This window comes from Pocillopora verrucosa, chromosome 8 (genome assembly GCF_036669915.1).
Source record: "Pocillopora verrucosa isolate sample1 chromosome 8, ASM3666991v2, whole genome shotgun sequence".
Lineage (NCBI taxonomy): Eukaryota > Metazoa > Cnidaria > Anthozoa > Scleractinia > Pocilloporidae > Pocillopora > Pocillopora verrucosa.
Window position 1 is genome coordinate 2,959,330 of NC_089319.1, and position 15,736 is coordinate 2,975,065.

At 37.3% G+C, this 15,736-nt stretch overlaps 3 protein-coding genes across 4 annotated transcripts; 2 read left to right on the forward strand and 1 right to left on the reverse strand.

Annotated features, from left to right (window-relative positions):
- Window positions 1–332: 332 nt before the first annotated feature.
- On the reverse strand, window positions 333–2,200 carry LOC131791053 (uncharacterized). The gene has a single exon (XM_059108366.2). It carries the CDS (start codon window positions 2,083–2,085, stop codon window positions 976–978), a length of 1,110 nt encoding a protein of 369 aa, XP_058964349.2. The 5' UTR covers window positions 2,086–2,200; the 3' UTR covers window positions 333–975.
- Window positions 2,201–2,308: 108 nt separating this feature from the next.
- LOC131791044 (ribosomal L1 domain-containing protein 1-like) lies at window positions 2,309–6,796 on the forward strand. The gene is made up of 6 exons (XM_059108356.2): window positions 2,309–2,393; window positions 2,476–2,618; window positions 2,814–2,925; window positions 3,820–3,968; window positions 4,838–4,936; window positions 5,464–6,796. Exons 1-6 carry the CDS (start codon window positions 2,340–2,342, stop codon window positions 5,693–5,695), a joined length of 789 nt encoding a protein of 262 aa, XP_058964339.2. The 5' UTR covers window positions 2,309–2,339; the 3' UTR covers window positions 5,696–6,796.
- Window positions 6,797–7,945: 1,149 nt separating this feature from the next.
- LOC131791071 (QRFP-like peptide receptor) lies at window positions 7,946–14,566 on the forward strand. 2 transcript variants are annotated; one of them, XM_059108387.2, is made up of 5 exons: window positions 7,946–8,078; window positions 10,910–11,051; window positions 11,584–11,854; window positions 12,626–12,880; window positions 13,517–14,566. In XM_059108387.2, the coding sequence occupies exons 2-5, from the start codon at window positions 10,939–10,941 to the stop codon at window positions 13,898–13,900; spliced, it is 1,023 nt and encodes a 340-aa protein (XP_058964370.2). In that variant the 5' UTR covers window positions 7,946–8,078; window positions 10,910–10,938; the 3' UTR covers window positions 13,901–14,566. The 2 variants fall into 2 exon arrangements, with proteins under 2 accessions (XP_058964370.2, XP_066027375.1); XM_066171278.1 differs by lacking the exon at window positions 7,946–8,078 and adding an exon at window positions 10,068–10,133.
- Window positions 14,567–15,736: the final 1,170 nt, after the last annotated feature.

A 15,736-nucleotide genomic window follows, 5' to 3' on the forward strand; every position in this document is an offset into this window, starting at 1 on the left:
TTCATATTTCATTCTTTACCCAAAAAAGAGGAGAGACCCTGAATACAAATTTGTTACAAGGGGCAAACTATCATTTCCACATAATGTGTCAATCTATTCAAAGCTTCACATCTCTCACCCTTGAGAACTTTCAACTATGAAGATTGGTTTGTTTGAATTCAGGTCCCCCTGGGCCAAAATTGTGTTCAAATGCCCCACCCAAGTGCTGGATTCCATTAACAGTTTTTTTGTAGAAGGCAAATCAGCGGCTGTGACATTCTTGAAAACCTGAGCCATCAAAGACAAAAATTCATCATGATTTGTTTCACCTCAGTAAGGAATAGACAATAAGCTTTAATTAATGAGTAATTCATTTATTATGAAAATAAGCCAAGACATCAAAAAAAGAATAATTCTTACAAAAAGTGACCATAACTTTCTCTTTAACTTTAACATTAATAAGTTCTGTTTTTAGTCAATAACCCACCAAATGGTTGAACTTCTTTCATCCACTTGATAGAAGAATCACCATGCAGTCCTTACTTACTGATCAACCATAAACTATGTGTAAAGAAATACATTTTACATTCTTGGGAAATTGTAATAGAGTAAAACAGACTACACTGTAACTGTTGAGCATTGGATGCTAAGGTTAAAGTTGTGATAGAAAGCATTTTTTCCAAAGTCAAAATACAATATTATCAATAGAATAAAAGTAACTTGTCCAGTCTATACAAAAATAAATTTTCTGTACAATCAAACAGTGGCACAACAAAAACTCACTGTGGAGGGGAAATATTAAAGCTGGATAGGGGAAGCTGGTGGAAGACACTTCTAAAGTGATCATGAGGCATGATGCCCCACAAACCCCAAGGCCCAGCTCCTTTCTTTACCATACTTAAACTCACACTCACAATACTTGCACAAATATAGCAATAGTATAAGTAAGTGATAGCAAGTAAATGCCCCTTCATTCAAAGTTTTTTAGAAAACATCTTAACAAGGAACTGAGGCTACACAAGGAAGGGTAGGAACTTCAAATAAATGTTTGATATTACTGTAAGAGTTTGACTGAGTTAAGCATGACTTGTCAACTTTTCTGGAGTTTCCTGCAACATAATTTCTATCGGTTGATCCTTGCAAGGCTTTGAAAAATTTCTCCCATCCATAATAGCTGCACTCAATTATCATTGTAGTCAGAGCACAAGGCTGTCTGTCTGGTGACTTCCTAGCTTCAACCAAGGCTTCAATGTAATCACCTTTACATGAATTTGTCCAGACATTGTAAATTGGTGTGGGAAATGGATTAAGCTTTGACAAGCAATAACTACTAAGAATGCGGCAAAGCCTTCCATTTCCATCAGAAAATGGGTGCAGATCAAGAAGTTCAAACAAAAACCAGGAACATGTCTTCAATAAGCTGTAAACATTAATGTCTTCGTTGAGTCCTCCTTTCTCCTTGATACAGGAATCATAGAGAAAGTTGTATTTGTCAAGTAAGTTAATGACTGTACTTTCCATATCGTCAGGATTTGCGTAGTGGTATATCTCCCCTTTAAATTCTGTAACTCTTGGTTTGTTACTCATTTCTCCGGGTTTTGTTAAACCTCCAGGCTGGGGAATATTCTGTAGTATCAAACGGTGAGTCTCTTTAAGTAAACCGACCTCCAGGAGTCCATAATCACTGGTTCGTTCTTCACTCTTAATTTTTTCTAACAAGCTTTCATAAGCATTAATTAAGTTTACTGTTTCTTGTTCTTCAAGGGAGAAGGAATTGCCAGCCGACATGCGTCTTTCAGAAGAACAATTTCTAAGAAAGATTTCGGTATCCTTGAAAGTAGCGATTCCATGTCCTTCTTCGCGATTGACATGAAAAACAAACTCGACGAGAAAATCTTCTTTTACCTTTTTTATCAAATCCTCGTGATAGCGGTTCTCCGCTACAGCTTTTTCCCAGCGCTTGTGATACTGCGTGATGCTATTGATCATTTCTGTAACCGTTTTCGTCGGCGTCTCTTTTGAACGAGTACTTGAGTGCCACGATGGATTTTCCAAAGCGTCGAATGAAATGAGGCTCCTCACGGGATATCTTTTAGCTTTATCCATGATGAAGTAGTTGTTGAGATTTCAAAATATTGTTGAAACTTATGTTCCTTTGGGGAGAGATTTCTTCTCAAAGCTTAAACGGACGTCAGTTATTATGGCGCGGGACGCAACATTCTTGAGGTCATACGTCAATAATAGACAAATGAGGGAGGCATAAATAAAAATAATTATGATGATAGAGACCGCTGACAATATCGCCAGACCATTCTTCATGTAACAACCCTCAAGTTGCGCAACCACATGCTTCATTCATCATGGTAGATTTCAAGCCCAAGGCAATACGGGAAAGTCAACTTGAGAGAAGACAGGTTTATCTTTGAGCTGATTTGTCTCAGTCGCCATTTTTCTTGTCATTTCAAGAGTTTCATTCCTTAATTTTTACTTCTTCAGGTTGAACTAGCTGTCCCTGCTCTTGTGAAGTTCGCGAGTCAGAAACGAGGCAAACAGCTGCGGCTTTTGAATGAACACGAAACAATTTTGTTGATCTTAGCTTTAAAGAAGATTCCAAACCCTGACAAGAAACCAAGAAGAATGTGAGTGTTAGTTAAATATTACCAAGTTAAATTCGAAAAGGCAGTTTACGATCCTCATCGTGATTGCTTCACATATACAGCTTCACGTTCAAGCTTGATAAATCGAAATCTTCTGGTGAGGTGTCAAGCGCTTATTGATAGAATTTTATTCACGAGCCAATGCTTAAGTACAGTTCATTTTCGTCTTTTTTCCAGCCCTTTACCATACTCTTTGCATTCAGAGAATGTAGAGGTTTGTTTGTTTACCAAAGAAGATAGTTCAAAAGTCAAGCAACTACTGAAATCAAAAGATGTTACAGTCAAAAAGGTATGGACAATCATATTTGGGAGAGAAATGTCGTTGTAACACTAAAATTTTCATGGATCTTCATTAGTAGCAGTAGTGTTGAAAAGTGTAGAATGGCATGACTGGGTCAGGATATATTTGGTATGATTGGCATAAGGCTTTATGCATATTTACATCAGAATACCCAGTTTCGCCCACAAGCCTCATTTTCAAGGTGCGGACTAGTGAATTTTAATTAGAAAGTATTCGCAAGACACTGAAATGAATAGAACACTCACACAAAAACAACAAGAAAGCGGCAAAGGTTTGTGCAAATGTTGGTGCTAATGAGACTTGAGGTGAGTTCAGTATATGAAGTCATTATGCAAAGGTTTGTAGCCTTCCTTTAAACAATCTCTATACATAGGTTTGGACAATTTTTTGATCTTTAGAAAACCTAAGAAGCTGCTTTCTATAAAGTTTTCTTTTCCTTTTCCATGCTGGAGTAAGGAAAGATGTAGATATGTGTCAGTGTACAGCAGCAAAGAGGAACCATTAATCAAGTATTTAGATTAGTTTAAGTTTAACCCTTGATTGGCATACACTCTAACTTTTTAAGTCTTGTTTGTTTTTTTTTTTTTTTGCAAAACAGAAATTTTACTCAAATGGTGATTGATTACTAGTGGGATTATATTTAAAGCAAACAACTTTTTGGTATTTTTATGGAAGGCAAACATTTTAAGAATCAGCCTTCTTTTAAGACTTACATGTGATTGTTCCAGGTGGTGACTGAAAAATAAATTTAATTACCTTGTCTTATCAAGACTTGGCACCTGTGTAAAACAATTAAGGTTTATACCCTGAATATACGGTATTTCATAGTGGTTAGGTACTTGAATATGCAGTCACAGTTATGTTTTTTTTTCAAACCTAAAGGTAATCTCTCTGACCAAGCTTCGTAAGAATTACCAGTCATTTGAAACAAAAAGACAGCTCTGCTCATTGTATGATGTGTTCATTTGCGATGATGCCATCTACCATCTGTTGCCCAAGTTACTAGGAAAAGTTTTCTTCTCAAGGAAAAAGTAAGTTGTAGTATTTATTATGTGCTACATGCTTTCCTTTTTAAATCACAGTACATTAATGCATATTTGGTCCGAAAAGTGGTTTGATAGTTAGCAAGGTGGACTGTGGATTTTTTTATTTTCAAAAATAACTTGGAGTAATTTCAAACTTTAAAACTGAAAAGAAACACAAGAACACCAAACAGGGTCATGGATTTTGGAAAAAAAGTAGATAATTGAAATGGATTGCAGTTGTGCACCTGAGAGGACTTCATTGTTGAATTTTTTCCTCTGTTTTTCAAGTTTATCAAAATTTAACATTTTACAATGTTGAAGTCCCATATTTTTTTAGATACACATTGAACTAACATTAAATATTCTGACCTACATGTAGCCTCTTAAAAAGAGATACCTCACTTAAAGTTCCACTTTTCATTCAGAATTACATGTTCATGGTGTGGATAAATACAGATCCATCTTTCCAAGTTGATCCACTTTGATTGCTGCCCAGGTCATTCTCTTATTCAATGATTAACCCTTTAACACTCATGAGTGACCAAGATGGAATTTCTCCATACAGTGTCAACATAATGTCAACATGATAACAATTGTACCGTTGACAGTAAGAAGAATTACTGGTACAAATTTGATCTGGGAGTTAAAGGGTTAAACACAGACATGTTATTACTTTGATGATTTGAATGAAACAAATTGACATGACACGTTAAACTGGTAGTAATTTAAAGTAATATGACAAGTATCAGATGTATAAACTAATGTGAGGCTTAATTTAATTTTCATCTTGAACATTTGTCATCTAGGGAATGTTAATGTATAAGAAGTTCATTATGGAGAATTGTCTTTTCTTGTGTTTACTTCTTTCATCGCAGATTTCCCATCCCAGTTAGTTTAAAGAAAGTAAACTTGAAGAAGGAAATTGATAAGGTTCTTAACTGTTCTTTCATGACACTGGGGCATGGATCATGCAGGTAAGCCTTAGAATAATCCATTTTATTATTTTTTTATCAGTCAGTACATGAGCTGTGATTGGTCAATTTAGCAAGCCATTTTTCACTGTACAACCTGCTTAATTCTTGAGTTTATTTTGATTGACATCTTCCTCCTCTATTTTAAACTAGTGATATGATAAATATCTTACTAACTTTGTTTTCTTGGTTCATTTGCAAGTCACAAAACCTTGTTTTTTCTGCTCAGATTTATGGCTGGTTTGCCTGGTGCCTGGGCCATGAATATGAGCAGGAAAAACTTGGTCTATAACCCACAGTATAGACTTAAAACTTGGTTTGTAAGAGGTGTAGACAATTCTCCTCTAAACTGGATGAGTTTTATCAGAACTCAGAGGGGTTGTATGTGTGGTAATTATTAATTCCCACATTGTTAGAAAGCTCTTACTCAATATGTTCCGTCAACACCAGTTGCCCATTGTTGTTGTTCCATTGTGCAGGTTTTCTCTTGTAAAATGAAGAAACTAAAATACATAATCGTTGCTTTGCAGTGCAATTAAGGTGAGCCATACTGAACAATCAATTGAACAAGCTGTAGAGAATGTTGTCAGTGCTGTCAGCGAAATCACCAAGATTGTCCCAAGAGGATGGAATAACATTCAATCCCTAAACCTCAAAACATCAGATTCAATAGCTCTTCCACTCTATACATCACTACCTGAAAACTCTCACATCATAGAGGACTCACAGCCACCTGCTAAAAGAAGGAAAAAGGAGACATGACCACTGCCATTATCTAGACTGCATATTGTAAAGAACCTCATTTTGAGGTTCTTGAGAAACCATTTCTTTGAGTGAAGAAGCAACAGAAATTGGTGGTTTGGGATATAAGGAAGGAACATATGATATTTCAGTGTTAGTTAACCCTTTAACGACCTAGATGTTTTTGTCACTTCTCCCCTCTAGCTGCTACACACTTCCTTGTAGATTAGTGATGAGTGTTTGGTGTTAGATCAAGATAACAACTTTACTTGATGAGTTTAAGTATTCTTATCACCTGTTTGCTAGATGATTTATGAATTTTATAGGAAGAAGGTACATGTTGATCACCTGAGGGAGTTAAAGGGTTTAAGTTTTTCTGGGCATAAACCAAACTGCATAGCTGGAAGATTAGTGGCATTTAACTCCCAAGATCTGATTGTTAATTCTCCCCTCTAGCTGCTACACAATTCCTTGTGGATTGGTTTTGAGAATTTGGTGTTTGATGTAGATAACAACTCTTAAGTGTTCTCATTACCAGTTGGCTGGATTTTGTGTGGATATATTTTCAGAAGTTACAGGTTAATCACTTTTGAGGAAGGGATTAAAATGCAGGATCAAATGTGACTGGTGAAGCTGTGAGATGAGATCCAGCTGAATTTCTCAATTTTCTCATTCCTGTTGTCTTTTCAACTTATTAGCTCAAGAGAAAAAAAAAACCTTTCTTACCTCATAGATTATGCAAGGTTTGCTTAAATGTAAATTGTAATTTTGCCAACAATCCTTTCACTCTCAGGAGTGAGCAATAAGTAATTTATTCTTGCAATACCATTTCAATGTTCAGCATGAAGGTGATTCGAAAAAAATGTTAACACGGAATAATTTTTTTATTTTGCTCTAAATTCTTAAAGCTGAAGTTGTAAGAAACTTGTGATAGACAGTGCGGAGAATTGATATGTAGAACATAGTAACTTCGTCAAAGTCAGTAAGATGCTGAGAATTTGGGGTCTTATCTAAGACACCTCACTGGTTTGGTCGTTATCCAACAAACTATGCAACTTTGTTCAGTTTGACTCTTTGAAGTCTCCCATTCCTGTCATTAAATTGAAACAAATCTAATGTAAAGATGGTTGTCAAAATTTTATGTATTTATGATAAATCAAATGCACTTAATTATTTCCAGACGATCACATTCGTCTCGTTAATTGAAGCTAAAGTGAATTTGGTATATTAAATTAAGTTTTACAATTTTCTGTCCAGACTTTTACGGAACGTAGCGAAAGTCCATGTTTTTTATGCGTATTTGTGATTGAAAACAGAAACTTACTACCTAGATAAATTACGTGCGAAAAAAAGCTTTTTCTATCTTACCTTTAAATCATGACGTCAAAGGAAAGAACAAAGGGCGATTTCGATGTATCGAAAGAGCTATTAGCAATTACACAGGCACTTATCACGCTTTCTACTTTGACGATAGAAAAAAAATTGACTAGGAAGTTAACGATAAATCAAGTCCGTGAAAGACCGCCCCTTTCAAAGATTCTGTGGTGCACAAACCCACAGGAGATAATGAGGTAACATGCAAAAAAAAAACAAAATATGTTGTGAATAACGAGGCGAAAGAAGGTTCGGTCCGTTGTGTCTTTCAAATTTTAAAATGGTAGATTTATCGGGAGAAACCGCAATATTAATTGAAAAAAATTCAGATCGGGAGCATGCTTATTAGGAACAATTAAGAGGGCATTTGAAACGAATCCGTAACAACAAAGAAGTTACTACGCTGTAGTTAAGGTGTTTTTTCTGTTTTCGAAACATCTTCAAAGTTTTTCCGAATTACATCATTGTAAAGTAATCTTACATTTCTGCGTTATCTTTTCTCTAAAAATATCCACCCGTTCGTGGAATGAAAATAAAGTGCTGGTAAGATAAGATCTGTAATGTTTTAGAGAATACGCTTCCGGCAGCACGCGCGCGGCAAAGTATACTTCAAAACCCTCTCTAATTATGTGTACGGACTGAAGGTTAGTGATCTTGAACTTCCTAAAGCCGTTGGTCTTACTGCTTTCAGGATAAGAAATCTTACACATTCCAAGCATCTTCAGCCAATATTGGCAAATGCATTAGACTATTTCATGTAAATGATGTATTTTTCAGGATACGAGAACAAATTAATCAGGATATCTGAGTCAATTAACTGTAGGAAAGTCACGTACTGCTACAATGACAAATAAAAAGCGATAACTTTTCCATGATGATTCAAATAAACACCACGGACATTTGTCAAAGCTTTTCACGATGCCGAGAGGGAACTTCTACGTGCATCGCACTTTTCAAGATTTATCGTCTGGAATTTCTTTTAATTAATGATCGCTGTCTCAGTAGTTTTCCATGAGTTAAATTTTTAAAGGTAAGGTGGCGCTCTTACAGTGTAGGCTTTTTACAAACATCTGTGAATGATTGATATGATGACATGTGACTGATTTTTTCTCCATTCTAATTTGGTGCGAGGTTGAATTAATCAAGTTGCATTTCTGCTTCAGTTTAAAGACAGTTTGTTAGAAGGTTGTTAATATCTGTTCATCCTTTGCCCAGTAAAGAGTTGACTAACAGTGTGAGCAGCAGTCTACAACTGATCACAATGATAAAAACAAACATTGGGACAGATAGAAAACAATGACGTCGTCAATCCTTAAATTTTCACGGAGCATGAAATTATTTCTTGGGAATCAAGTTTAGTAAGTGCATTAAGATCCTTAAATTTTGGCAAGGTAATTTCGTAGGAAGAAGCGGGACGCAACTTCTAATGACAACAGTAAACTACAACATAATATTAACAAAACACTAGCTAGTCACGGCTTGAAGTGGAGTTTAATCATAACCCGTCAATCTGCCTAAAACATTTAATCATCAGCCGTCAAAAAGGATAAATTTTTACAGGCGATCATCAAAAGAGCAGCTCAAGAATAGCCGTCAAACGCCTTAAAAGTCTTTCAGATCTCTTTCAACCTCTTCTAGCGCGCGGGTGTGCTATGAACAGTTTGTCAGTTTCAGATCTCGAAAGCATCTTTGGAGTTGTAAACTAGTCTCTCAGTGTCAAAATTATTCACTTTTTAGCCATTTCTTTTGATTTCTGCCTAATCTGACGGTTTGAAAATATTTTAATATTAAATTCATATTTCGATATTCAAAACTAGCTTTCCGCATTGATAGCTTATTCCTGACCGTGCCACTTGTCGCTTGTTGACGAGTTTTTTATCACCAAATGCGACGGGTCTTACAGAGAGTGACAATTTTATTGCAAAGAGCGACAGAACGAATGATAATAACTACCCACAAAAAAACTCTACTCGAAGCTGCTATAACTTTGTCCGGAGACGGAGAAGCAACTAAAACGGTGAGACGTGTTGTGACAGAGAAAAATATCTCCCAAATAACCATTAATCGTTGAATACACTAAAATATCACTGTCAACCGTCAAAATTGCAAAAAATCAATCGTCAACCCTCAGCTGAGTCCCCCCTCTAGTAACAGAGTGAAAAGAAGCCTAAACTGAAAAAAACATCAGTGAAGAAGACAAACTGACTCTGTTAAAAAAAAATATCGTTGTCAGCGCCTGAATTTTAACGGAGATTACAATTATTTCTTTGGAATCAACCTGAATCAGTTGTATAAGGAATCTTTAAACGAGGATGTCACAATTCAGCTGAGTACTAATTCCTTAGATGGAAGAACGAAGGAAAATATCAGTGTACTACAGCATATATATAGTCTGCATGTGATAATTAACGAACAAGAAATTCACTTCAAAGGCATCGACGAACACGCTAACGGTTTAGCCCGACTTTGCAAGAAATTTTTCGAGCGCAGACAACGGAGTTGAGACGTGAGACAGACCGTAGCATTAAAACTTATGAGGCCGCTCTGATAAAAAGTACTCAATATTATAAGAAGCATTTTTAGCAGCGATTTCAAGGTCGAGAGAATATTATCTGTCATATTAAACAATCATATATTCAATTTTAGTTTAATATTCCTTTTTTCCTTTTTTCCGTCAACCTGAGACACCTGTCCTGAAACTTAAGCATAGTTTAATGGTTCCTGGAGACAAGCCTCTGTCTGCCTCTCATACGTGATAATCAATTCGAAGCGAATCTGAAAATATGAATTGCACCAACATGAACTACGCAAAGAATATTGATGATAACCGAAACTAATTCATCGAGTAAATTTCAATTTCAAACACCACGGCTCGGAAAGTAATGAACATACCCAATATTAGAGAAAGATCATAAAACATGACCAGTCATCTGTCTCCAGTTCAAGTAACTTCCTCATTAATATGGATATACCTATAATTTTTAATTAAGCGAGGGCTTTTTAGGTTTTGAAAGGACTAGGCCATTTAAATCGACAAAGAACAGGTGCCTTGCTGATCATCGCACAACAAGTTCACTATAAAAAGGTAAGAGCGAGCGTGCTAGGAACTTGAAAACCTTTTACAATTTACTTTACTGAAACATGCAGAAAAACCAGCGCAATGTTGTGTACCCGCTCGTTCGATATCGAGGAGACAGTAAGATTTGCAGTTGCAGCCAGAGCAAATAAACACACACCAGCTCAACTAAAACTGAGAAACATTTGAAGCAAAACCGGACCGTGAAAATGAAACCGACCAAAATTGAACGTGTCCTGCATCACATAATTCGGAATTTCCACTAATTTATCCTTAGAAAGGCCATGAAACGGATCCAATTATACTGCGTTTTGGACCAATGAAGTTTTCTATAATCATTGAGCTCGGATCCTCAGTAGCGCCGGCGAAAGGTTTGCAAGGGGTTTGGCTCGTGATCAGTGGTGATCTATTTGCGCCCTCACCGGCCAGCGTTTCGCGAGGCTTCAACTTTCTCGCGAGGGAAGAATCCCTCGTGCCGCAGTCCCATCTCACAGCGACATGCAGAAATTTTGTCACAGGAGAGTCACATAGGTGCATGGTATAGAGAATGACGTTAGAGCGGAACTCGCCCGCTATTGGCCATAGTTAACCACGTTGGTCCTTTCAAAGTCTATGCACTCAGCCTGTGCTAAACTTACCTAAAATAAACACAAATACTAAAACACTGATCATTTTTGTGTGATTTTTATTTTTATTTGACGTGTGCAGTTAGATTCTCACCTGGTAGTTAACATCAGGTATATATTTAGCTATTCATTTGTTCCCTTCCGTTTACTTTTTTGCAGATAGCGCGTCTTAATACGATCTCTCCACCATGTCTGAATCGACCTCAGCTGCCGTAACGACAATATCATTTATTTTAGTCGTTACAAATGTGATAGGAAACTCACTTGTTTGCTGGATCATAAAAAAGAACCGAAATATGAGGTATGTAGGATACAAGAGGCGTTTGAGAATAGGAATTAAGTACTCTTGACTAAAATTTGCAAAATGGATGATTTTCATCGTCGACCTGTTTTTATGTGTCAGGAGGGTCAGTTTCCCAGTTTCCGCTGAGGAAGCTGTGGCGCTGGGCGGGGGGGGGGAGGGGGGTAAACTGTGGTGCTGGGCGGGGGGGGGGGGTACTACAAGGAAAACTCAGAATTCATGAACACAAAGCATATTCAAGTACAGGTATTAGGTGGATTTACCATTGTGTTTTGAGCTTTACTGAAAATAGTTATACCTTTCCCAAAGCTCCGTGCTTTACTGGCTTGTGTGGTTGTTTGTTGCTCGTATTAGATAACATGATTCTGACAGCGTGAAAGTACACCGCCTATTCATCAAAACATTCGCATATACGCAGACGTTTGACTGCTGTGTTCAACGGGAATTGCTCGATACCGCGAGTTGGTTGTTCAGTTTTGTTTTCATTCTCATTTTTTCTTTTCTTTTCTTTTTTTTTTTTTCAATCCCACAGAATATCCTTGAATTATCTACTTGTCAACCTGGCTGTAGCAGACATCTTGTACGCGGTGTTCATAGCACCAAAAGTTCTTGTCAAATTGACGGTCTCCCACCCTGACGGGCTGACAGGGATATTCCTGTGCAAATTGGTGACAGGTGGAAATCTTGCGTGGGTTGGAAGCGCTTCCTCGATTGTTACCCTGGTTGCCATCTCGGTTGAGCGATATTATTCGGTCATGTATCTATTTAACAAAAAAGGAAAACTCACCAGGCGTAGACTTAAGGTCTGTTAACAGTGTAGTTAGCCTGTTAACCTGAGTGCAACTTGATTACTTTCCCCTGATCAGTTCTCTTATTTTTGTCCGTTACTACTCAGAGAGGTTACATAGCAGGTATGAAAAGAAAACCAACAGAAAAATGACAGAGGAAAAAAAAACAAAAATGGAAAAAAATTATTCCTTATGTGTATTATGGCAAGTTTATATTCTATTGATTGTGGTACCTAATTTTCGGGAAAAATATCATGAAAATAATAACAATAATAATACCTTTATTTATGTAGCACTCGTATCCTCTGCTCAAGGCGCTTACAATCATACAAAATCATACGTTATTAATTAAAAATTTACCAATTTACAACCATATCCTACTACATGATACTTAAACATAGCTAAAATTCATACTGATTAAAAAAGAAAAACAAAACTAAAGCCAGCCATATCTTATTATATTATACTTAAACATAGCTAAAATTCACAATGATTAAAAAAAGAAAATCGAAACTAACGCAATATATATAAAACTATAAAAATAATGTCCTGCTTAGCTTGCTCCTCTTGAAAAGTGCCATCCAAATAACTTAAAAATCGTAAAATCACTTTTTGTTTCCAGGTGTTTCATCCACCTCCATCTCTTTGACTTTCCGGCTCTGTTTTCCGGGCTCGCGCTTAGATATGATCAGTACGCGGCTTCTTTCGCTTAATCTCTCGACATCTCGCGCATATGTTGTGATAGCGATAAAAATGAAATGGCTAAACTTTATGATTTTTCTTAAGGTGATCATTGCTATTTCGTGGATATTCTCTTCAATCTTCAATTTGCCGGTGTTCTTGGTCAGGTCCTTTGATGATAAAAGCCAACAGTGCTCTCTAAGCTATCCGGAGAAGTGGATTATTAAGGCTCGGGAAACGGCTTGGCTCGTCTTGACAGTTGTTCCCTTATTGATAATGATTGGCCTATACTACAGAGTCGTGCACCTTTTGTGGTTCAAAAATTGTGGTGGGGACAGTCAGTTCAGCAGCAAACAAAAGGTACGGCCAGGTTTACTAAATGTTCTAAAAGGAACTGTGGTGCAGCGTCCGTGGGAAGGGGTGGGGGTGGGGGTGGGGGGTAGGGGGTTGGGTATTACAAGGTAATCCGGTTTTACCGGCTGAGTTGACAAAGCGAATTGGCCACCCTAAAGCTGACGTTTCGAGCGTTAGCCCTTCATCGGATTCGCACTGACGAAAGGCTAACGCTCATGCGTCAGCCTTAGAATCTTTTTACGGAGGTCAGTTCACATTATAAACCCAGTTGATAAAACCGAATCATTTCTACCGATACTTACCCTGGTTTCATCGGCATGAAGCGACAAGAAGTCATCACTTCTCCTAAGATTAACCCCTAGGGCTTGTCCTCCACAAATACACCCCTCTCCGCAGTCTCCATGACAGTTTTCTGGCACATGTCTCTTTCATAATTCGAGGTGGGAAGAAACACTCCGGGTGCCATCTCACCCGAATGTCTTGTTTAGGTACACAACAGAACGACCCCGCCATGACTTAAACCCGAAACCTCTCGATCAGTTTTTCTAGTACACCACATCTCACCCAGTTACTATATAATTTCACGAGATAAAATATCGATGTTTACTTTCTAATGTTAATGTGATATTTATTGATCTAAAGGGTGTGCTGAGAGTACGAAAACGAGTGACTCTAACTGTGATAACCGTCAGTGTCATCTTTGGAATCTGCTGGGGGACGAGTTCATTTATCTATTTTATGATTAACGTGATATCCTGCGACTTTGGAGCAATCGTTGTAACAGTTGCAGACATTTTGATTCTTTTCAATTCCACTGTCAATCCGTTTGTGTATGCATTGTTAAATCACCAATTCAGAGAAAAAATGAGAGGGACAACATGCTGCTCTCGTTCCTCGCCATTCAGAATCCATCATATAAGGAGCCCACCGAGCAAAGAGTTAGCGGATGATAATGTCGCTCACTTGTCGCAGACCGGAAGAATAAGAAAAAGCGTTCCAGTAAATGCTGTTTATTCTAGAACTTAGTGAATTTCAACTTGTATAACAGCGTTAAATGGATTCAACAAACAAAGCTGGCAATTGTAGATTAGCTGAATATTTAGACGGTGTACGGGGCAAACTCTTCCCCAGAAATGACTGCGATCCCTTCAGCCGGCGCCACATATCTAGTAAGCGATGTAAGAAACTGGCTGATAAAAACAAATGCCAAGAAAAATGGAGACGAATGAAAAGACACATAGCGTGTTAATCCATCTGTTTAAAATCCATTTAGTTATTTCTATCCTCATCCTTCCCACTACTGAGAAAATATGGCAACGACCTTAGCAAAAAAATGAAAATGTTTCATAGTTAGGTTTATTTGAAGGATTGTTTAAATTGCCATAAAATCCACTATAATATCGTGATTTCTTGATTACAAACTTTTTGGTAATATCCAATTTCTGGATTTCATTATCTATCGTGTTTGGAAAATTTTTTTGAACATCATAAAAATGACAAGAACAATTTGAAAAAAAATTTTACGCTAAATAATAAAGTTAAGAACAAGATTCATAATAGTTCAACTAGATGAACAAGATTTCTTGAGTATTTGCAATAAATCCTTACTTGAAATAAGCCTGCATGGCTCACGAGATTGCACTGTGATACAACCCGTGTTATTTCTTTGTATGTGAGAAATGATTATTAAAATTGGTAGTGATAATTGGTGTGATCTTTTTGGTTATCATTTCTGTCATTTATTTCTCTTTGATGAGAGCTCCACTAAGACTCGATCCTCTTTTCTGAGGACCAGGCCATTGAAGGATATACACTTTACCCCTATTGCTGTTACATTTATTGAGGTGTCACCAAGACAATATTTTTTCTAGCAACTTATATTCTGTTATTGAAGATATCTATGCAATACTAAAGCGATAACTGCGTTTTTTTCGCGCTGCGCGTGTAGTATATTCGTATCCGATCTGAAATATTATATTAAAGACTCTGATCACTTTTCACCCTACTATTCTATTGAAAGGAAAGAAAATTTAGCCCTAGTGCTGTCATATTTATTCAGGTTTCACCTCTATTCAAGGGACTCTTTTCCAGTCCTAACGACGTTCTTCTAGATGACAGCTCCATCATGAATCAGTCCTCTTTTCAGGGGACCATGCCATGCCATGAAAAGGACCCTTTTTCGAGTCTCAAGGATATTCCTTTACATAAAAGGTCCACTTCGAATCAGTCTTTGAATTTGGATTCGCTTGTTTTGCTCGTGTTAGTGGTGTTGTCAGTATTTACTTTTCCCTCTATTTCATTCGAGGGCTGAATCCTGGACAATGAATGGTTGCCACAGATCATGCCCTTCATCTTCTCCTTGAACTGCTGGTTTAGCAAGGCATAAACAAAAGGATTAATAGCAGAGTTGAACAGGACCATGGTGAAAGCTACGTCAAAGGCAAGAGGGCCGATGGATACGGAAGCAACATCCATTAAGGTAAAACAAACTTGTAGTGTTGCCCAACAGATTCCAAAGATGACACTGACGATGATGACCATCAAGGTGACCCGCTTACGAACTCTCATCACACCCTGCAAATCAGAAGATACCAAGCCCTCTTACGCCATGGCAATAATGTGATTTAGAGATGAGGCGTTTGGAATTGCATTGGTTTTGTTTTTACATTGCGTTTGCGATGACAGAGCTAAAAGACGTTCGCTTATAGGTCACTGACTTATTTGCGCGGGCTCACCATTGAAACCTTAGCAACAACCACGGTAAGATGGAAGGATTTTGAAAACGATTAAAATACGACGCGTATTTTATCCTAGATTATGACTTAACCCGAGAGTTTAAGCTCTAAACTTTCTCTGCAGACC

Excerpts from the sequence above, each read along its gene's own strand:
- LOC131791053 (XM_059108366.2), bottom strand. The coding sequence starts at position 2,085 with ATGGATAAAGCTAAAAGATATCCCGTGAGGAGCCTCATTTCATTCGAC.
- LOC131791044 (XM_059108356.2), top strand. The coding sequence starts at position 2,340 with ATGGTAGATTTCAAGCCCAAGGCAATACGGGAAAGTCAACTTGAGAGA. Across the intron at positions 3,969-4,837 it reads GTTTTCTTCTCAAGGAAAAA|ATTTCCCATCCCAGTTAGTT; the intron begins GTAAGTTGTAGT and ends CTTTCATCGCAG. Across the intron at positions 4,937-5,463 it reads CTGGGGCATGGATCATGCAG|TGCAATTAAGGTGAGCCATA; the intron begins GTAAGCCTTAGA and ends GTTGCTTTGCAG.
- LOC131791071 (XM_059108387.2), top strand. The coding sequence starts at position 10,939 with ATGTCTGAATCGACCTCAGCTGCCGTAACGACAATATCATTTATTTTA. Across the intron at positions 11,052-11,583 it reads AAAAAGAACCGAAATATGAG|AATATCCTTGAATTATCTAC; the intron begins GTATGTAGGATA and ends TCAATCCCACAG. Across the intron at positions 11,855-12,625 it reads TCACCAGGCGTAGACTTAAG|GTGATCATTGCTATTTCGTG; the intron begins GTCTGTTAACAG and ends ATTTTTCTTAAG.